We start from the raw sequence: 23,117 nt of genomic DNA, 5'->3' as shown, positions 1-23,117 counted from the left end.
CACCTTTTAGGTAGGCATTTGCTAATTACTAAATATTCATTCATTTGCTGGTTGCTAAATATTCATTATTACTGTTAATTACTAGAATTTCTGCAGAGTCTGGAGGCTACAAAAGAAATCAAGGCTCTACATGAGATTACAAATGCAGATTTAAAAGGGAGTGAGGAAAGAAAATGACTTTTTGAGTGAATCGTGATTCAGCCTGTCTTAATGGTGGCTCAGTATTACGTGCTTTAGCAAAGCAGTGTTTAAAAACCAGAGCAGTTAAGAAGTGCTCCATTCCTTGTTGTTTTCTCTCAACGGATATTTTGCAAGCGGGTTGTGAGATGGAAGGGTTAATGTTTCCATGATAAGAAGTTCACAAGATGAATTGTATGTTTGGTCAAACCCATGGAATAGGTCTCCTGACAAGACACTCATCACTTATAAGAATAGTCTTAGAGAAAAGAAACATTTGGCATATGCAGCTTCTCATTCGATAGCACTGAATTTTTGTGGGGGAAGTTGGATTTGTAGAAATTCTCCCATGTATGGAAGAAGGCACAGAAGCTCAGGTCTATGTGGAATCACATAGGTAAAGTGAAACAACTACCTCAGGCAGCAGAATCCACAGGAGCACCAGTTCCCTTTGTAGACACAGGTAGTGAGGATGTATCACTTATATTCCACAGGGCAGGCGTTGAATGCGCTTGCTTGTGGCGTGATAACGTTCCATCGACTGCTGTGGAATATCATAGGGTATGCTTGAAAAACCCACCTGTTCAAAAGTGTGAGCGGCTTCTTTCTGGTCCTCATTGTGTTTCACCTCATTGACCACTTTGAAATACCATGGTTACCACCTCATCATAATGCAACCCACTGTCCCTTCCTGGTGCTCTGTTGACTTGCACAGCTGCTGTTTCTTACAACAACTTCACCATAGTCAAGCAGACCTTCCAAGCTGAAATCACTTGGTTTCCTCCTCCCCCGCCCCCACCGCACACACACACAAAACCACAAACACACAGTAGCAACAGAATGTGTTGGTCTCCAAATGCAATCACCCTTGACTAGCATTCAGCACCTGTGTGTCTAGGCAAACTTCTAAATGACCCAGCCATAGAACTGGGCACTGCTTCAAGTAAGAAAGGCCCACACAGCCGGGTCATTGACATATTCTATCTGTAAATTTAAACATGCTCAGGAGCTGCTTGTTCACAAATAGCTCCCTTGGTGCTAGGAGAATGTCTAAAGGCACCTGTATCTCCTCAGAAATAATGGACAAGCAATTCCACCGTTGTGTCCTCAGAATAGCAGCAGATGCCTCTGACCTGCAGACATGGGTCCCATCTGCATTATATATCTAGAGCCATAGCATACCACTTGAAAATGTCCCCACCTTGCTCTGACCCCAGCAGCTCTATACAGGCAGGCAGGCACACCATTCCTTTTCCTGCCCTGCATCTCCTTCAGTCTTGGAGATATATGTGTGACGCCATTTATGAGTTAGCTGGACCTCATGCTGAATCCAGCTTCCACAATCTCTTTCAAGTATTTGCTGTGGTTCTTCCTGTTATGATAAAAAGAGTTTCTGATCGTCCCTTTAGTGAAGCCAGGGGACATTTCTTTTTCAAAGACCAAAAATGGGAGGCGAAATCTCTGTGACATATTTTGCGTTGCCTAATCCCCTCTCTACTCTTGATGCCTTTGAAAATCTTCCCCTAGAGCAATTTCTTTCCTGCTGCTCTGCTTCCATACCTTGTGTGTTTGCATATGCTTACATGGAGACAGATATGAAATGTGGTATGTGTGTGTCTATATATAATCTCACTTTGAGAGGGACCATCCTAACGTCTGGCAAGCGCATCCCCCTCTCAACCCATGTTTTTCCATTTCTTGCATGGTCTGATTCTTTAAATGAATAGCATCCCTTCTTTAACTAAGAGGGTTTAGAGATGGCAGCCCTCATAATAAGAGCCAATAATTAGTTAGCAATGAATAGCAGGTGATAAACAAGCTCAGTTTTGTCATTTTGAAATCAAGGTTAAAGCTTTTGTGAAGAGCAGCTCTTCTGTAAGCACAAGAACAGAAGAACAGAAATACAAAGTGAATTTCACTTAATGGGTACAACAAGCTTTTTTTGGTGGTGGAACTTTGGGATTTTCATCCTGAAAGCAGCTCTCAAGGAAAGGCCAAACTCCTTCAGCAATATCTTCTTGGCCACTTGCTGTGGTTACTTGTTGCTAAAACTTAGAGACCAGCAATCACATAATTATGGATCTTCATTATACTACCTAGTTAGGGATGTAGGATAGGTTTAGTCTATTTGAATCTTTCTTGAAATATCTGCTGGTGATTTGAGACCTACAACTGGATCTATTGTGTTTTTAAAGGGTTGCTGGCTTTTAAGGGGTTGGTGGAAGAAAAATGGCCAGGCGTCTGAAAAGGCTACTCACGTAGGGGCTATTTCCGTTCTACTGATCCCAACAGTGCTGACAAATGGCGTACTATAGGCTGATCTGCTACCAGCTTGTCCATGAGGAGATGGAGAACTGTGTGTGAATCCAGCAATAAGCTCAACAGGACTAAGGAGCAGATTTCTATACACACTGTAACGGCAAAAATTTCACCTGGACCCTCTCTGATCTCCTGATTCTATGCAGCAGTGTTAAATCAGGATCATAGACAGCCACTGGCTGCAGGAAATTCATACTATCATTGTTCCAGTATCTATTCACAGTCTGAAGCTAAACAGGTCTGGATCTGGTCAGTGCCTAGACAGGTGATCTCCTAGGAACCACGCATACGCCACCTTGGACTCCTGCAGAATCAATCCAGTCGTCAATGCACATGGTTCATACTAGCAAAATCTAGCAAGTCTCTCAAGCAATGGCAGTGATGAGACTTAGGGCTCATCCACATTTACCTTTAGCCCCATGTGTTCTAGGCACAGGTATCCATACTTTCCCAGTCCATGTCTGAGAGCTCCAACCCTACCCCACCCCCACTTTCCCCAGAAAAACCCACTCTTTAATGCTGAATCAGAACAGTGGCAAAGAGCAGGTTTTCATGGGGAATGCTGCGGGGGGGGGGGGGGGCAGTGTTTGATGGAGAGTGCTCTTCATGCAACCAAGTTCCATTTGATTCTCAATATGTGACATCTGCAAAGAACAAATATTAAGAAAGTTGGGAGGTCTGCATCCACTGTTCCTGCCTCTTTTAATGCCCACTGTGTTGCTTATCAACATCAGAGTCCAAGAGAAATGAATAACCAAATTGGCTCAAAGTCTGTAGCCAAACATAACACCTACTGCTCACAGTCAGAATATTGTATTTTACCCAATTATTTACCTTGGAAGGTTGGCAGGAACATAGGTCTGCTTCCCACAAACAATCATCTTAGTGCACAACCCCTTCATTAAGATATTATTCAATTAGTATATAACAGTGAGAGCAGAGGATGGAGCCAGTTTGAGAAGCCGTTGCTGGAAACTCTTTACTAGGTAAAAGCTACCTGCCACGTCATCCACTTTCGGTAAGAACAAAACCAAAACAGACTATTTGGGGACTGGGCATTTAGAAGAAAATTTATTAAGAATGTAAATACTCTGGTTGGTGTTTTTTCTATCCAAAAAAACAGAGAACAATGTGGAAGCTGACACCTGTCCTTTAAAATATTGGTCTTGAACTGGTGAGTCAGGACTTACTAACTCTGTTACAGCAGCCTAACCACAGATGAGTTGCAACACCAATATGGCCACCACACAAAGATTTGGTAAAAAGTCAGCCTCAGTCAGTTTTATTGCACATACCCAAAGGCTGCCACAATGTACACAGAATTATTTGACAATTAAAAGTTATGAAGTAGGTCTCTAAATGCGTGTTTGGGCTAAAGGTGGGTCCCAGATGTTAAAATTACTGCCATAGAACATGTTTAAGGGTAGTGGTGCTCTCCCTGTAGAACGCCCTCTCTTCAGATGTCAAGGAAAGAAACAACTATCTGACTTTTAGAACACATCTGAAGGCAGCCCTATTTATGGAAGTTTTTAGGGGCTGATGTTTTTATTATTATTTTAGATATGTTGGAAACTGCCCAGAGTGGCTGGGGTATAAATAATAAAATTGTTATTGTTATCGTTATTGCTGTGTGCTACAACTGAGCTTTCATTTTGTACAGTCTTGCTTCTTTGCATTTAATTCAGTGGTGGGAAATATGCATAGGTGGCATGACTAACAAGACTGAATTTCTCCTCAGAATCCACATGGGTGTAGGTGTGCCATAATATTCACACTGAGATCTGAGAGACACACAGGGTGTCTCTGGAGGCGGGTAAAGAGCAGGGAATAAACTTCCACAGTGGAGGAGAAATAGGTGAGGGAAACGACGAGGTATAAAAGGTCAAGTCTAGGAAAGCAGGGAGAAGAAGAAAAAAAGAAATGGAGAGGGATGAGGAAGCCATTTAGGAGTGTTTAGGTTGTGCGTTGGCTCCTAGAAAATTCAGGCAGTGATACGGACCACTGACACAAGAAAGCACAGCAAGGGAAACTAGACTGGAACATAACACAAACTTGTAAAACGTTATTTTTTACTTTCTTACGGTGCATCCAGACTGACAGTATTTTGCTGGAGGGATTCAAAAACATACTGTACCTTTGGCATTTGCACTTAAAGTGGAATAAATGGTTCTATTGCCCCATCCTATCACAACAAATCCACTTTTGAGAATAATCTGTCTTTTTGCAGCTGGCGTGACAGGGAAATGCATTGAAAAATGACATGGGACAGACAAAGGGAAGACCTGTAGATATCCTACAAGCAAATTGGGATGCTCATTGTCACATAACTGTAGTACATGTTAATGTTGCTGGGAACTGCAGCATTGTGATGGGAAAACTACAGTTCCCAGGACTCTTTGGGGGAAGTAAAGGTAAAGGTAAAGGGACCCCTGACCATTAGGTCCAGTTGTGGCCGACTCTGGGGTTGTGGCACTCATCTCGCTTTATTGGCCGAGGGAGCTGGCCAGCATGACTAAGCCGCTTCTGGTGAACCAGAGCAGCGCACGGAAATGCTGTTTACCTTCCCGCCGGAGTGATACCTATTTATCTACTTGCACTTTGACGTGCTTTCGAACTGCTAGGTTGGCAGGAGCAGGGACTGAGCAACACGTATTTCTTGGGAATCTAAGATATGGAAAGCATATTATTATTTGATCACCGTTTCTTTCTTTGCAAAGGTGCTTTCCCCATGTGTCAGGGGCAATGATGCAAAGCCTCTGGAATGTGGTTCTAATCTTCTTTTACTGCAAAACCAGTGCCAGTATAGTTGACCCAACTGTTGGGGAAGGAGGAGGAGAGTATCTGTTTGGAAATGGAAGCTATTTACCAGCTAGTAAAACAATGAGACTAACCAGAACCGCGAGGAGTCAAGTCGGTTCATTTGCAAACAGAGCGGTCTATGCCTCCATCACTGCAGGCATCAGTGACACTGCATTCAATGACTGTAAGTAATCAGCATTGCATATTTCTATTGCATACACTGCCCTAACTGCCAGAAATAAACTCTTCCATCAGAAATACTGACCGAAAACAGGGATATGGCATTGCTTTTGCAGTTATTCTCTTTGATGTTTCTTCCCTCTGTCACCTAAACTCCCATTTTAAGCAGGGACTGGGAACCTCAGTCCTGTGGGCCAAATGCAGCCCTCTGCCTGGCCCTTAGAACCCTCCCAGGCCACCCCCTCACTGGTCCTATTTTGTTCAGCTTGGAATGTTTCCTTGAATTCTGATGGAGGTTGGAGAATAGAGATGGGGTATGTTAGTGTGCAGAAGTGACACTAGCTGCACAAAGATTTTTAAAAATTCATTCATTGCTCTGCCCACCTTTACCTTTTCACCCGATGCTGGTGTATGGACCTTGGAAGCGGGCCCAGAAGGAAATGCATGTTAAGTATAATTGTTTAATGCACATTAAAATGGAAAATAACTCTTGTGGTGTGTCTGTATGCATGCATGGCATGAAAATTTCCACTGAAGCTAAATTGGAGCTGAGTAGAGAGACTAACAGTTGATCATTAAGTGAGGCTGTTTCTCTGCTGGGTCAGTCACAAAGTGTTTAACTTCAACCACATGAGAAGTATACTGTTATAAATCTATGCATATGCTAATTTGTAGAGCTCCATTTTGGGTAGAGCAAGTCTTTGTTCTGAAACTGCTGAGGAGAATGTTGCTAATCTCTTTCCAGGAAAACAGCCTCAGGCTAATGGAGGCTGTTTAGAGGAGAGGCAGAGCTTTGATTTTTAGCTCTGTATGAAAGAGGTTTTTAATTCTAAGATATTTTACCTGTGCTAGAATTTGCAAATGATATTATGCAACTATTTGAATGTAACTTTGTTGTTTTAAGTTTTTCTGGAGTTACGTTCTGTAAGTAAGGCCTTTGAACCATATTTTTGGACTGGGGAATTTTTATTGCAAAGAAGAGCAAGTTTTTTTAAAACCAATTTGCTTCCGTATGCACAATATCAATAACCTCAATAATTCAGCCCTCAGGCTGAGAAAGGTTCCCCATTCCTGATTTAAGGCTCCCTCTTGCAGAAGGTGAGTGTTTATTTAATGATCAAAACATGCAAATTGTCTTTCTGGATTGGACCAGGTATTCATTTTATCTAGCATTCTGCTACAAATGGTGGCCAGTCAAATGGGCCTCTGGGTGTCCATAAGCAGAAGATGAAGGTGATAAGACTTCCTTTGTTGCTATTTTCCTAAACATCAGGTGGTTTCACTGGTTATTCTGGATCCCTGAAACACGGCATCAATAGCCACAAGCCATCCCCCCACCCCAGTGCTAGGAGCCCTGCTCAGGTCAAGAAAACAACAACAGCTGACCTTCTCTTTCAATTTAAAAGTTTGTGGTTGAATCCAGCATTTACAAGCAGAAGAGATAACATCATGTACAAAAGTTCCCCTCTTCCCACTTTATCTCCCTGCTTTGCAAAGATTCTCTATTTATCATAAAGTAATAGATGCCTTAAATCATGGTCAGCCTTTTCTCTGGGAATTTGTCAGGTTATTTAACTGTGATGGATCATTGTGATACCCCAGCCCTTGAATTTTGTGACCTTCTGTGTTCTCTAACTCCCTTAAAGCTTGTTTGTGAAGAAGTCAGTGTACCACCTCCCACTTTCAGATATACAAGGCTTACTGTCAGAGGTGATCAAGCAACTGCTGCCACTGGACATAACAAACTCACTGCCGAAGACAATCAAAGATGTAAGTGAGCTCTTAAAAGGCAGAGAAGATACAAAACTGACTGGAAGCTTGAGAAACAAGGCTGACGAAACAGAGATGCTCAAAGTGATACAAAGTATAACGCAGTAAGTATATCACTGTCTTCAGACAGCTCTCATCATGAGTGGCATGCATAGCCCAGACAAGGGCAGTATCTTTACAGATGTTGGCTTATAGGCTATGCTCCATCCTCAAAGGGGCATCCTCTTTTTTTTATAATAATTTTTATTAAGGTTTTCCAAATTAAAACAAATCAAAACAAATTAAATCCAATCTATAAACTTTTTGCCAATAACTAGGACTTCCCCTCCCTACCCCCTCTTGTGTTCCAAATCTTCCAAATAAGCAATTAAATTCAACAAGTTCTTATCCCCAAATTACACTCTTCATCAATAACCCAATTTATCCAAATTCCCATCCCCTAAGATCGATCTATACCCTTCCACGAGTTTCCCCCTTTCAAACATAGTACAGATGGAAATAAGATAAATATGAATAATAATTTTACAGCCTTTGGATTCCAATTTTCCCTCCCCTCTTTCCCCTTTGCGTTTCACCTATCCCTCCACTTCTAATATCTTCCTGGAGTTCCCACATTACACTATGTCCCTCAGGTTCTTTGCCAGTCTTTAATTACGGATGTCCAATCGTAGAAGGAGTCTATCAAATAAGGGCCCATTTCTTCTATCCAGGTTTTTATATCCAGGAGTAAAAACTCCAATTTTGTATCCATAAGCTTGTCAAACCTGAATATCCCAAATGTTCCCCCAGTTCTGTCCAGTTCTTGTTATTTCCTTGTTCTTGTCAATCATTCTCCTCCTTTTTATTTCTCTGTTCTCCCACAGAAATGTTCTTTTTCCAAAGGTTTCTAGTGTCTCTGCAGAGGCTTGTTATTCATGAAGCAAAGCATTGCATCATGTTCCTTTCATTTTCCAACAAATAGTTCCATTGTTTCCTGTAGTGTGTAGACCTCTGTAGACAAAATAATGTTCCATTCCTGCAGTTTCCCAGGAGATTAAAAGTTCCATTCAACTGTTCAAATTTCCTGTGAAAAACACATGCAATATCCCTCGGCTCCTCTAGGTGGATTGCAATAACAAAGTTCCCTTCCAGAATCACATCCACCAGACCAAGTAGCTTGTTGACCGATATTTAAAACAGTTTGTATTCAATTTGTAACAAATATAACCGGCAAAGTCCTCATAACAAAGTCTCTATTTTAATCTTCCTTTTTGACAGCTCTTTGACAGCTGTCAAAACCTCCATCACTTTTCTCCAGGCAGTTTCACGAATCGCTCCAGGGATTCCGGGGAGGTTGCTTTTTTTAAAAAAACAATTCCACTTTTCTCCTCCAGCTCAATCTTATAATTTTCCCTCGCGAAGTTGCTGATTCGGCAAGATAAGGTTACACTCGATCTTAGTTGTCCAGTCCTTTGTTTTGGCTCTTCTACAATTTAGGGGTGGGCTGACTTCCTTTTTTCCGCCTCCCCCGTTCGCTCCGAATTTTAAAAATTTATCCCCCTTTTTTTAGTCCATATTCCAATTACTAATGGGTTCTTCTTTAGAGCCGAATTTTCAATAGAAGAAGTCAGCGCTCTCCGCCGGATGGCATGCGACTGCGCTCGGCAGGGATAGCAGAGAACTCAAAGCACCACGCTTCTCCCCGGCACCCGATCCGTAGCCTTTAAAAAGGCTCCTTCACGAGTCGGGAGAGCGCTAACGGTGCCAGCCGAGTCTCCATGTCCACGGCCTCACTCTGGCCGTGGTTTTTAAGGGTCCCCGCATCGCCGGTGCGGTAGGACCCAGCCCCTGCCAAGCCGGCTCCCTCCGGAGCTCGGAGGGAGCCCGCCATTCGGCGATGGCGCCGACCCGGAAGTGCTCAAAGGGGCATCCTCAGATGCCCCTACAATAGGGGTGGGAAACCTGTCGCCCACCAGATGTTTTTGGATTCCAGTTCCCATCAGTCCCAGCCATTGTGGTCAATGGTCAGGGATTATAGGAGCTGTAGTCTGGCAACATCTGGAGGGCTGCAGGTTTTCCAGACCTGCTCTAGAGCAATGCACCATGGGATAGAATATTTGCCTGATGCAATGTCATCTAACCTCCTTGCAAACCAATCAAAATGGATGCTCAATAAATAGCCAACATTGTGTTATCTACCCACCAACAAATTAGGATAAATAAACAGATTATCTGGAAGCAACATCGTCTTTGCTTTAGACAAGGGGTACCAAGGCACCTCCCCCCCGACCTATATTTACAAGAAAGCTAGTTACAGATGAAGGTGGTTGCTAGACGCAACAATGGGTCATTGATTGTCTTTCAGTCTGGTAAGGAATCAAATGATTCTTTCATTACTATTCTGTTCTCACCAGAAGTCTGCTTGGGGGAGGAAAGATTGCAGTAAAAGACCTGCTTGACTGTCTCTTCTCAATACTCTCCCTGCTTTTTTCAGCTTGGCCATTACAAAAATTACAATTCTTCCAACTTTGATGAAGTTTTCATCTGGTGACAAGGTCCACCTTTCCCTTCCAGTTGAAATTTCCATTAAAGGTGGAAGGTAAGTGTCCAAAAAGATCGGGCTGACAGCCAGAAGAGCACCAAACACACTTTTCCATTTCTAACAGTTGGCTTGAGCTGCAAAACAGCACAGTCAGAAGTTGGATAAGACTTCCAATCTCCATAAATACCCTTTCATGAAGTTGCACTGTGGCTGATGTCAAGAGGAATCTTGCCTGAACCTTGGCAATAGGAAGTCAAAGAGCCCCAGTGTCACCTGTGCCCAGTAGCTCATTTCCACCCACAATGTGTACTATTGTGTCCTGATGTCTGTTGAAGTTTCTGAAGAAATGTTCATCCCAAGATAAATGTTCAAAAATGTTTAATAGAATTATGGAGTTTTTGCAAGTGGCCTTACTGGTCATCTACTCCAACCCTCCGCTTTATATGGGGTATGCAATGCATGACACAACTACTAGAGCATCCCTGATGACCACCCAGCCTCTGATTTAAAAGCACCAGCGAAGATGAAGGGCCCACCACCTCCCAAGGAATTCAGTTTGACAGCTGAACAGGTCTTACAATTAGAAAGTTACACATGACACTTCACCAAAATCTGCTCCCTTGGAATTTCCAGCCATTGGTTCTAGTCCTGCCTTTCAAGCATCAACCAAATAGTTTGTAAGTTGGCTCATTAGCCGCGCAAGACAAAGTATCTTTATTGAAAAGTAAATTGCAGTTTGCTGAAGGGGACTTACTCTCTGGCAAATGTGCTTAAGGTTGCAGGGTATGATATAAAAATGGGCAACCCCTGTGAAATGGCTGGTTACCACTGTTTAATATGTTTTAGAGGGCAAATAAATTGTCCATAGGGATGATTATTCTCTGTGAATTCCTATGCAGAATGTGATCAGTACTTCTTGAACAAACATGTGCATTGGTTCTAAGTCTTAACAAACTTAGTTTTATGTTGCTGGGTTTTTTAAAATGAAGTTGGAGATGTTACGTTTGCTGGAAATTTTATGTTTAAATTCTGATTATGTGTTGGGATTAAATTTGTGGGTTGTTTTGGTTTTTATTGTTTTATTTTTGATTTGTTAGCTACATTGTGAGAATTAGGTCTATTTTTGAAGACAATAAAATAGTTGACCAGCAAATTTTGCACTTCTCCAAATAATGTGACATAGTTTCTCATCAAAATACACATTTAAAGGCTAATCTTTTAGATAAAGTAAGTGTTTTGCATACATACTTTGAGAGAAAATGCACATTTCAATATATACTTTGAAATTATTTAAATTAATAATAATAATAAATTCATATAAGTGCAGAGATGGAACAGAACAGAATTATGGTTAAAACATGATAAAATGACAGAGACCAGAACTATAATATGTTAATCCTTAATGTCTATAGTCTTGGCTCTAACTCAAATCTGATTACATTGGGAATTTCTTTGAAATAAAATTCTAAAGAACAAGAATATTAATAACACAACTGAATGGTGATGGCTTTCATAGGAATGCAGATGCAGTCATTAAGAATTGTTGTTCTGCCAACATCCCGAGCCCTTGTAAAAAAGGAGAAAAATTGTTTATTTGCTTTTCCTTGGAGTTTAGCACCAAGAGTGGTGTCTTCAGTTCTGAAGTGAAAGTCAAGATTGATGTTGTATCCAAACTACTCTGGGATTCTTCCAAGAATCAGATATTCATCATTGAAGCTTCAAGGATCTTTATCAACGATATTCAAGTCAAACAGCAAAAGAGGTGAGTGGGGAAGATAATTCATATCCTGGTAACTGAAGAAGGTCATGAGCAGAGAAGGATACATCTCAAATACAAATCTGAGATAAAACTAAAGAGTAGAAATAAATAGCTGGCTCAGCTCTTGCTGTTAGTGCCATTTTTCTGGGTTAAACAGATAAGTTTCAGTCTAGATTTTAAATGCACCTGTTTCTGTTGGATTGTCCCATGAGTCTAACCCAAAGTGAAGAATAATGGCAAAAACTGAAGCAATTTTGATAATGATAAAATCTGATGGCAACATTTTTGGCTGCAACCTAATTATATTCTGCAACCTTGCTAATTTGCTATCAAACGCATTTTGTCTTCAGTTGTGGGTTTCTGCATGTGTAACTTGAAGACCATCAGGCCTCTTCCAAAGACTGAAGTTAAAATTATTTTTCAGTGTTTGGACATGTGGAATACACCCAGCCATTTGCCAGCAGCATATATTCTCTAACTTTTTCATGTTCTTCCTTTATATCTGTATTCCTGTTTTGCAACCAACCTAGGTTTAAGCTTTAGAATGTGAGATAAGAATTGTAAAGCAATAGGAATACTGAAATTTCTACATGCTTATAATTGATCCTTATAATCAGTGATGTCAATAATTCCTTTTGCTCAGTGTGGCTGGACCAGATGAGAACAACATGCAATCTGTGGTCTGGACAATTTTGATTGATGTGGTAAGCTGGGCAACTATGTACATTGGTTTCACAAATATATATGTTTTTGTGCTCAATTTCCCCTGAAATAAGGTATCTTTGTACCCATTTTTTTTGTTGGAGAACTGCATCATGAAATTTGGCGTAAATTAGCTGTCCTTAAATTTGCATATTGGTTTGAGAAATGTGAATTATGCAGGTTCACGTGAACCACAAGAGTTTCTTCCCTATGAAGAGCATGCAACTCACAGTGGAGTAAAGTTGACAAAGTTCTCCAGCACCACATTTTCTCTATCTGGGGACATTTGGGTTTACTCTTACAGGATACACACAGAAATTTCTGTGTCGCAGACACATAGGACATTTGGATCCTAATTTGTCTGCAGGGAGATTAGATGACCTTGACTATTTAAGGAGCATCTGTTGCTATTTGTTTGTGGGGAGGCTAGACAATGCTGTGTCAAAGCAAGTGTTATCTCACATTTTCCATTGCATTTCCCCATCACTTTCCTTCTTGCAAAAAGTCCAATATTTGGGGGGAAGTGGGGTTGTTGTGCAAAACCTCCTGTTCAGCTATGATTGTGCAACCTGGATTTGCTGGTATGTGATTGAATCCCACCCAAAAATCGCTATGGCCTAGAAGTGTCTGCAGGTATTCAGCCCTGATCTGAGTGAAATTCAGAAATTCCAGAAGAATTTCCTAGGTTAGCTAATTCATTGTGTAGTTCTATACCAAAATATGCATTTTACATGATTCTTAAAGAAGTCTCTCAGCACCTTGTTTCAGGAGGACTTGGTAACAGTCCTTCCCATTCCAAAATATTCTCTTCCTGACTTTGTGTGTTTGATTCTTTACTGTGTGCTCTGGTATCTGAAGAAGTGTGCATGCAGACAAAAACTCATACCAATAACAAACTTAGTTGGTCTCAAAGGTGCTATTGGAAGGAATTTTTTTATTGTGTGCTCTGCATTCACTCTGTTTTACAGATCCGTCACTGCATCCGACTGGTGGCTGACATCCTTAATGTGTCACTTCTGAGTACACTGGCTTGTAAGTTGCTGATGACATCCTCTTTTCCCAACCACCTTTGTTTCTGCTGGGGAGACTTTGTGGAACAGCCTAGCAGAGGCTAACAGATAACTTTGTTCGGAAACAGAAGATAAGAAATCAGCTGGTAACTCTCCAAGTGTTCTATGCCCTAAATTAGGTATGATTATCTCACAGTGATTCTCCATGGTTTTATTAAGTCAATCCATCAGTGGAAGTGGTCTATATTCAGGGACACCTATCTGGTCCCAGGAATTGCTGCCAATTGACTCATTGAGCATCATAAGCAACAATTGCCGTTGTCTGATAGCCTGCCCTATTTCTAAGGCTCGAGGCAAGTGGTTGAACTGAATGTACTTTTCAAGTCTGTTTTAACCTTACAATTATAAAGATATCGTATATCGTATATCGTAAAAGAGCAGCACAAAAGAGGTGGCTCAGGTTGCAATAGCCACATGCTCTTTCATGGGTTTTGCACGTGATTCAACAATCTCTTTGTATGTCTCTGCAGCTGCAGTTCCTGTTGGAACATTTGGGACCATCCATTATGATCTAATAGGTTCCCCTAAAGTAAACGATAGGTATTTCCTGATTCCTTATCAGGCAAGTATTATTCTTGGCTTTGGAGAACAGGTTGCCTTATGAAATTCTGACTAATCCCCATATCTATAACCTCTTTTCTTGCCTTGTGATTGTGGCAATGGAAGTCAGGCGTAGATGTAGTTGTGGTATGGCTTTCTGCTGCTGTTCCTGTTTTATTTCTCAAGATCTGCCTTTATAAGAAGAAGCACATGACACAGCTCTCTTGGGAAGGTACCATTTCAGGATATGTGGGGGGAGCGGAATTGCATGACCCAACACCAGAAATTTCTAACACAAAGAAAACTAGTAGGTTGAGGGGAAAGGTAGACAAGAGGGAGAGGGAGAGAATGTGTGTGTGTATCAGGTGAGAGGATAATCAGCCCAGCTTTAGGCAAAACTCCCCACCTGGGTCCATGGCCTTAAGTCTAATAACATCTGTAGGACTCAAGAGCACAGAACTTGACTGAGGGTTAAAGGCAAAGGGATCCCTGACCATTAGGTCCAGTCTTGACCGACTTGGGGGTTGTGGCGCTCATCTCGCTTTATTGGCCGAGGGAGATGGCATACAGCTTCCGGGTCATGTGGCCAGCATGACTAAGCCGCTTCTGGAGAACCAGAGCAGCGCACGGAAACGCCGTTGACCTTCCCACCAGAGCGGTACCTATTTATCTACTTGCACTTTGACATGCTTTCGAACTGCTAGGGAGGAGCAGGGACCGAGCAACGGGAGCTCACCCCGTTGCGAGGATTCGAACCGCCGACCTTTAAAAATAGTTCCAATACAGATGGGGATTGGGACAAGATCTCCACTTAAAAGTCTTTCCAAAAGAGGAAGGTCTTCAGTAGGTCCCCAAATGATAACAGATGGGGTCTGTCTAATATGTAACAGGAGGGGAAACCAGCATGCTGAAGTTCTTATTCCTGCAGAATCCTGAAGTTATCTGCAGGATACCCTCTTCTGCAGAGCGCAGTGGTTGATTGTGGATAAGGGGATAAACTGGGTTTTTGAAATACAAGATTCTCAAAACAGCAAGGAGAGTTCCTGCAAACAGCTGGGAAGGAGAAATAGCAGCCTTAAGGCTGACATACTCTCTTTAAAGGATTAACAAAGATGTCCTGCATTTCCCCCTTGGATCTCCCACCAGGCTACATTTCAGGTTTCTCTGCCGGGAAGTCCACCCAGCACCACACTTTTCCAAGCGACTCCACAGTCTGGCACTAACTTCCACTTGACTCTGAGCAAGGATTTCATCAGCATCGGGATTGCTGCCCTGACTGGAGGCTGCAGTGCCAACCTTACCAAAGGAGCAGGGGTAAAGTGACCATAGCTTTTGGGTTTCCGTGCTTCTATATGACACAGTGTTAGTGCTATACATTTTGTGGCTGTAGATGATATGTTGCCAAAATGATCTACTCTTAGCCATACATGTGCACCTGTGAGCCCTTGCAACTCCACTCCCCACACTGGTGATTCCATATTTTAGGAGCAGTATGGGGAGCAACAACAGGAGATGGATTCATATCTTGCTTGTGGGCATCTGTTTGGCTGCTGTAGAAAAGAGGATTTGCTCTGATCAGCCAGCAAGTCTCTTATGTTCTTGTTCCCCTTTCTCCCTTTACCTCTCTTATGCCCCTCCCCCATCCTCTGATGGATCCATTGACGTTCTCATGAAAAGCGCCCCTTTCCATTCTAGAATCTGTTCTTTACCAAGGGTTGATATTTTTTTCACTGGCCTCTGTGGCTGTGCTTTTAACAGTAGCTTAGTGTACAGAAACACTAGGCAAAGCTTTTATCAACCTAGAGATAACTATTTAACAGCTAATTTCCTGTAGATTAAGCTGTTGCCCAAGAGAAAAATGTGCAAGCCCATCTCCATTACTTGCACTTGTGTAGAGCTAGGTAGGAATGGTTGAATCTGTCATTTTTGGCTTCTCTTGATTTCTCATTTTTCCAGTCAAATTCAGTTTATGACATTTCTGCAGCTATTTGCAGCATATATATATATATACACATATATGCTTTCTGGAAATTCACCAGTGTTTTACTGCTAATTTCTGCTAATGAACCCAGTTTGCACCAGAGAAATACTTTCATTACAAGCTTGTTTCCAGCAATTGCTTTGATTATATTCTTCCTCCATCATTTAAAAGCCTCATGCAAAGCTTACAGCTCACACTAAGAAAAGCTTCAGGGAGATATGAAACTGCAGCAAGCAACCACCCAAACAATGGAACAGTAGCTACAAAATCTATATTATAGTAGAGGTGGGGGACCTATGGTCCTCCAGATGTTGCTGGGCTATATTGCCATTGTCCTTGACGGTTGGCCATGCTGGATGGGGCTGATAGGAGCTGGAGTGCAACAACAGCTGAAGGACCACCAGCTCCCCTGCTATAGAGGACTGTTCCAAGGTTATCCTTGATAGATTTAGGGCAGGATGACTGGACATTTCCTGGTTTTGAGGATTGCTTCTATTTCTAGAACAGCGTAGCCTCATAGAACATAAAAGGTCATCCTCAATCTAGAGGATGCATAATTGGCTGTGCATCTCCTTCCTTCTATTGTCATTTCACCAGAACATTTTCAAGCACACTTTCTCTAAAAATAACATGATGAATGGAAATGGTTTGCTCCTCATCCCCTGTCCTATCACTGATTGCCCCTAATTAGCTTTCTGCTTCCTGACTTCTCCCTCTGAAACGGACTGTCTTGTTAAGGAAGTAATATTGTTTCTGTGGTCACTTTGAACATATGTCTTGCAATGTCCCTTATTCCTGCCCTCATCTTTCATAATCAGATGCTTCTCCTTCTCCTTGCCTTTGCACACACCTTTCATCTTGTTTGAGAGAGGGAGATTGCTTCTCCCTATGCTTTGTGGATGAAGTTTAGTGCCAGGCTTATCAAAAAAATGTATGATGTAGGAAAATCCTGATTGTTCCAGCAAGTCTCCTCGACAATGGATTCCTAGAACCCATGACAATCAGGCAAAACAAAACAAACCCCCAAAACAAATTGTGCTTGGACACAGACAGCAGCTGATGACCACTGAAGCCAGTGGGGCAAAGGACAGAGCAGAGGGCAAGGCAACTAACAGCAGGTAGAGCTAGTGTTAAGTGGAGCCAGAGGTCTTGCACAGAGAGAAAACACTCAGAATTGAAGCAGTGGGACAGGTAAAGAAAAGATGAGGCTAGAGGTTAGGTGGGGGAGAAAAAGATTAAGGGTTGGGTCTCTTGGAGACAGGAGAGAGAGAGAGAGGTTAAGCAGCAGGAGGAAGCAGAAAGATCAAGGCCCAAGAGGCGGAAGACAGACCAATGCAAGGGGCTGGGAGAGAGGAGAAACAGAGAGTAAGGGGAGGTGGGAGCTTTTCTGTGCTGCCCTGCAAGAAATGAAGTCCTTTTCACACAGCACAACACAGAAGCCAAACTCTCTTGTCAGGGTTCCTTGTCCCTGCTGTAAAGCAAGGCAACACAGTGTCCCTTCTGCTGTTCCCCATCCCGCCTCCAAAGTGGTGTGTTAGCTCATATTGGAGTTATTTGGTTCCAACTACCTACGTAAGCCCTTTTTGTATGCAGAGTAAGGCAACGTGAAAGGAGAGAGGAAGAGAGACAGAGTGAATGGTTCTAACATGGGAGTAGGGAAGAGTGGGCCCAAGCTGCTGTTGGTGGGTGGCCTTTATGTTTTGTCCTATTGGCCTGCTAGCCCTGAATGAGTGTTTCAGAAATTAATTAGAGATATCCAAAGCTGATTCACTTTACTATTCCCTTTATCAACAGAAACAACTCATGACAACTGACTTGGCAAGTGCAATTACAAAGGTTAGTGTGTTTTCTTCTTATGCTCCTCTGTCAATAGGCCATTCAGACCAAGCACTTGATCTTCTCCTTATATGTGTGCATCTTTTAAAGATATACCGTAAGTCATTAAGGCTGCAGTCCCATGACAGAAAGCTCCATTGAACTCAGTGAGGCTTTCTTCTCAGAATACATGCATAGGATTGCCCGCTTACGCAGCACAGGACATAACTAAGCCATTCAACACAAAGTTTGCTTGCTTAAAAAAATAAGTGCTTCATACAAATTTGCATGAATAGAGTCAGCAGGCAATCACTGTTGTTGCATACAAAGTCTAACTAATTAGCTACCTAGATGCACTGCTATGCTTGCCTAAGTATTAGAATCTTATATGCTTATTAAGCTTGGAATCTGCTGAATATATATTTGCATTAAAAGCTCTTTTGGTAGCAGAACCTGAACACAGTGTCTGCATTCTAAATCTCATTGTCTCCTGAGACCATCCTTTAGGATAATAGTCCTGGAAATTGTGTCTTGTCTTAATGGGAACAAAGGTCTGTAGAAGTGGCAGCCAAACACAGATACCAGAAGCTCATGACACCTTGCCTTCTCTTGCAGATTTCTGAGCGCTTCCCTGCTCCACAACCTTTGGTGGTAAAGATAAGGGGCTCAAATTTTCCACTCATTTCCATAGACAGCCAGAATGTTGTGGTGAAACAGCCTCTTTTCTCTGATATGTTTGTACGTGGTCAGTCTGTCCTGCAGTGGGAAGTTGTGAGTATTGAAGTAAAACACCTGCATGACCTCCATTTTAATTATTTATCTAAAAATGTTCTACCCTTCATCAAAAGCAGAGATAGGAACCAGGGCCTTTCAGATGTTGACTGGCCACAACTCCAACAACCTCTGTATATTAGCCATGCTGATGAGAGTTGGGAGTCAAACAGCAACAGGAGAGCCAAAAGTTCCCAATCTCTGATCAATAGATTCCAGGAGCAGTGTAAACCAATAAATACCACATGGCATCTGGTTGGCCACTGTGAGAACAGGATGTTGGACTTGATGAGCCATTGATCCATTCCATCAGGCTCTTCTTATGTTCCTAAATAAACTTTACAAAATGCAGAAAAAAAACATGAATTGCACAGCACATTGGCCACGGTACACTAATTATATTCTTCTGATGGCCAAGTTCACCTCAACTAAACCTCACTTATACACGCAAGATTCATACACATGCCCCCATACAGTAAATGCAAACTTGTCAGAGTATCCTAGCCAGGTTTTCACTGACAAAGCAATGGCCAATTCCTGTTGAACAGAATAGAAAATAATAATAATAATAATAATAATAATAATAATAATAATAATAATAATAATATATTACTTATACCCCACCCAATCTGGGTGGCTTCCAACAGAAAATAAAAAAGTAATGAAATATCAGGCATTAAAACTTCATGATACAGGGCTGCCTTCAGATATCTTTGGAAAGTCATATAATTGTTTATCTCTTTGAAACAGTTCACTCATAATAGGATGGTCTTGTGTTGTATGTCACTTGATATATGTAGAAATGAATGATGTTCCCTATGCAGCCAGAGTAAATTAACAGTGTCTTTTACAAATAAGAAGAAAGAAATAGAAAAGGGGTGTGGGGTGTGCTATAATCCATGCATGTATACATGCAACTCCCAGCAGTTCCCCCCCCCCCCCATGGCACAAACTTGTTATGTGATCTACAACAAACAGAACAGCAATAACAACAAAGCTAAGACTTTCTAGAGATGTAGAATCATAGAATAGAATCATAGAATCATAGAGTTGGAAGAGACCACAAGGGCCATCGAGTCCAACCCCCTGCCAAGCAGGAAACACCATCAGAGCACTCCTGACATATGGTTGTCAAGCCTCTGCTTAAAGACCTCCAAAGAAGGAGACTCCACCACACTCCTTGGCAGCAAATTCCACTGTCGAACAGCTCTTACTGTCAGGAAGCTCTTCCTAATGTAGCATTTGCTGTGCTAGTCTAGGTTCCACAATTTAATACATATATTATGGTATTAGGTTTACATCTGATGAAGTAGACGCTAGTCTGTGGTGCCATAATAAATGTTAGCCCATAAGATGCCACAACACATTTTTTTAAAACAGTAAAGACTGTAATTGAGGCTGTGCCAGTCCAGCCATTTGCAATGATACATATTTTTGTTGTTGTTGCAGGTCATCATCTTCAATGCAAAGCTCTCAGCTTCTAATGGCAAACTGTTGATCTCTTTGTCACAAAAGAGGTATGGGTATTTTTCTTACTGGATTTGTTTTCAGGTAGTAGTGAGAGATTGTGAGCAGCTAGTAGAAATAAGGAATACAACCATGGCACACTGGTTGAAAACCACTGCTGTACAGAGTCATGCAGTGGCGTAGCGTGGGGGGGTGCAGGGGGGGCTGGCCACACCGGGCGCAACATCTGGGGGTTAGGGTTAGGGGGCGCAAATCCACGGGTTAGGGGGTGCAAATCTACGGGTTAGGGGGCGCAAATTACTTCCCTTGCCCCGGGTGCTGACAACCCACACTACGCCACTGGAGTCATGGCTTGCATCCCATCCCCTAATCTGATTGCTTTCTTTCCCTGTAGCTTTGATGGTGTTCAGGCATCCTCATCTGTTGGTTCTACCAATGTAAGTCTTCTCTTCAAGGCCTGAAATATGCCACAAGCAAATCAATCTATTTTGCATGAAACAATAGGGTGTGCTGTATAGCATGAGCCTTCAATCCACAACCTGATCCAAGAGAATTGAGGATATTGACTGCATGTTTTATAGCCAGATACTCTAGGAGGAGGTAAAGCTCTCTCTACTCCAAGTGTATCTTTGCTTACATGTCTTCTTGTTCCGCGCATTCTGCACAAACTTATCTACCTGGCTTAGGTACAGCTTTGTGGTTTGACATCTGAGAATGAAGGCTGAATACACCCTAGCCACCAGGCAAATGGGTGATTAATGGATTATGTGAAAAACTTCCTGATGAAGCTGTCTGTGCATGGATTTCAATAGATTACTTGAATCCACTTTTATTATAGTCCTTAAAAGACAGCCCAATCCTTTAAAAAAGTATTATAGTACATGTGGTGGATATATATGGATTTAAAATATGTACTAAATGTGGGACTCAGGCCTGTCTATGATTCTACTGAAAGAATGTCCTATATTCCAGGCCCAGAAGCTCCATGAGTACATCAACAACCTTCATACAAACAGCTTCCTACCAGCCATGAATGGTAAGCCAGGCAGCTGTTTCACAGAAAATGGAGGGCTTCAGCTGAGGGAACAGGAGCTAACATTTCATGAGGGGCAGCTCAGCTAACTAATGACCATGAAGGCAGGTCCATTGGCTGTTCTCTGTTCTAGGCATGCTCAGGAGAGGAATTACGTTGCCTTCCATGCTAAATGTCAAGTGGACCAAAGTCAACACTGCCCTTTTCCAGGTACAGCAAAGACACAGAACCTTATAGCAAATGCCCATCAATGGAAGGCTGCCATCCTTCTAGCACCACCATGGCATTGCAAGATGGACACTGTGGAGGAAGGGGACCTATTTTCTTGTTTAGATCCATTTATTTAGTTCCCCATGTATATTGTATTTGTCCTGCTTGGATTTCCAAGGGAAGTGGGAGCACAAAAACAAGGTCAGGCAAAGAGCAGCATCCACTAATCCTTCTGGCTAAGCTCTGAAAGGTGCTGTCTTAGGAAAGAGCTAGGCCCACCTGAGGCCTTAGGTAGGCTGGCAAGGTCTGCATTGAGGAGCTAGCTGTTCTGACTCAAAGGGTCCTCAACCAATTCTGCACTTCTACAATGTGGAAGGGATGGGGTGGGATGTTATTGGGGGTTCAACCTGTGAGTTGGAGGGAGGCAAAAGAGCTATGTCCTTAGGTTGGGAAGGCCCATGGCACCGTACCATTGAGGGGCTCCCACTGAGTGGAGTTGCCTGTGTTTCCTCATCTGTTTCCTCCTTAAGGTAGTGTGCTGGGCTGGGTACTTCCATCTGTTATTGGAATAAAGACTGGTATCTCAAAGGAATAATTTAAACACCTATAACTTCTCTCTTCTTAGGATGGCCTAGTGATTTCAATGTGACCAATCAAATCAGCAGCACCTTGAAGAGGCAGAATGTTAAAAGAGTTCATCAAATGTTCACTTCAAACTGATTGGATTATACCTTCTAATGCTCTGGTATTTATCATATTTCAGCTGGGTGATGGCTGTTAATTCAGTTTGTTGTAGGTACCGCATTTCTTGTATATCCTGTAATAAAGGGCTCACATGGCCCTCTAAGGGTGAGATCTTCATCTCTTGGTAGGAGGGACACCAATATGCAAGAATTATAGAATTGTAGAGTTGGGAGGAATCCAATGGGTTCAATCCAATCCAACACCCTGCAGTGCAGAAGTCATACCCTGACAAATGATATGGTTAGTTCCCTGCCTCATCTTCTACTAGAGGCTTTTTATGGTACCCTTTAAAAAAGCCAGGTGGGCAGTGTACAAAAAAGGTCATTAACCCAAAATGATGCAATAGGGATTGGCAGTACAGTACTCAGAAATACACTTTGGGCTCTGCTCATTAAAGCAACAACTTTCCAGTAGCCAGGAAAGCTGCATAATATTTAAAGGTTGTGTTTATTGGAATTGTTCACCGTGGTTGAAAGTTTAAATTTGGAAATAAGTTCTGTCCATAGTCCTCCTTTCCATCTTTACAAGGGGTTGTCAACCTGCTGCCTGCCACCTACTAGTGGATTCTAGGTGGGCGGTAAGGGGTTCTACAGCACAAGCTGAATCCTCCTTCCATTGAGCACTGGTGGGCGGTAAGGAAATTTTACCACCAAGAAAGATGCATTAGTGGGCGGTAGGTATAAAAAGGTTGACTACCCCTGATCTATACAGATTGTGGTAGGACCAAGGCTCCTCCAGCCTCTTCCTGCAAGTCTTGTTGCCACAGCCACTACATCCCTCATGCCTCTCCCTTCACTTCTGTGATTGCATCCAACCAAATGCAGGTTTTCTCCTGTGGTCAACAGCTCTTAACCCGGAGTGCTGTTATACCTGACCCTGACCATTGTGCTCCTGAAAGGTCCTGCTAATGCTCCCTCTGGCAAGTCATGCTGAGCTGCCCAAAGCACAGTCGCTTTCTTCCCTTATTAAGCATGCCAGGCACCTTTCCGCATAGTTCCTGTGTTGACATGATGCCCTTCTGCTACACAGATGGGGGGAGATGGTGGCTGCTCGCTGCCACTCCCAGATAGAAAGTCTGGTTCATCTATTATGCAACAAACGTAACAGGGCAGTTCTGCTGGAGAGATGAGGAGCGTCAGGCACACAGCAGGAAGGAACCCTGTGGCCTTTCCCCCGCTATTGTGTCTTCCTTGACTCCGACTCAATTTCTCACTCTCCCAGCTGTGATGACCACCTGGGCAGACCTGGCTTTAGCCCTC

General features: G+C 42.5%; 1 protein-coding gene across 1 annotated transcript; it reads left to right on the top strand.

Annotated features, from left to right (window-relative positions):
- Positions 1-21,957, top strand: LOC310847935 (BPI fold-containing family B member 4-like). The gene is made up of 16 exons (XM_083746271.1): positions 1-10; positions 5,214-5,479; positions 7,163-7,349; positions 9,719-9,823; positions 11,382-11,528; positions 12,169-12,229; positions 13,196-13,259; positions 13,768-13,859; positions 14,984-15,151; positions 17,613-17,654; positions 18,249-18,404; positions 19,854-19,921; positions 20,266-20,308; positions 20,844-20,907; positions 21,038-21,114; positions 21,740-21,957. Exons 2-16 carry the CDS (start codon positions 5,239-5,241, stop codon positions 21,761-21,763), a joined length of 1,539 nt encoding a protein of 512 aa, XP_083602397.1. The 5' UTR covers positions 1-10; positions 5,214-5,238; the 3' UTR covers positions 21,764-21,957.
- The last annotated feature ends 1,160 nt before the right edge of the window (positions 21,958-23,117 follow it).

This window comes from Podarcis gaigeae, assembly GCF_964106915.1.
Source record: "Podarcis gaigeae genome assembly, chromosome: 6".
NCBI lineage: Eukaryota > Metazoa > Chordata > Lepidosauria > Squamata > Lacertidae > Podarcis > Podarcis gaigeae.
Note: the sequence above shows the minus strand (reverse complement) of the source record. Positions and strands in the feature narration are given on the sequence as shown.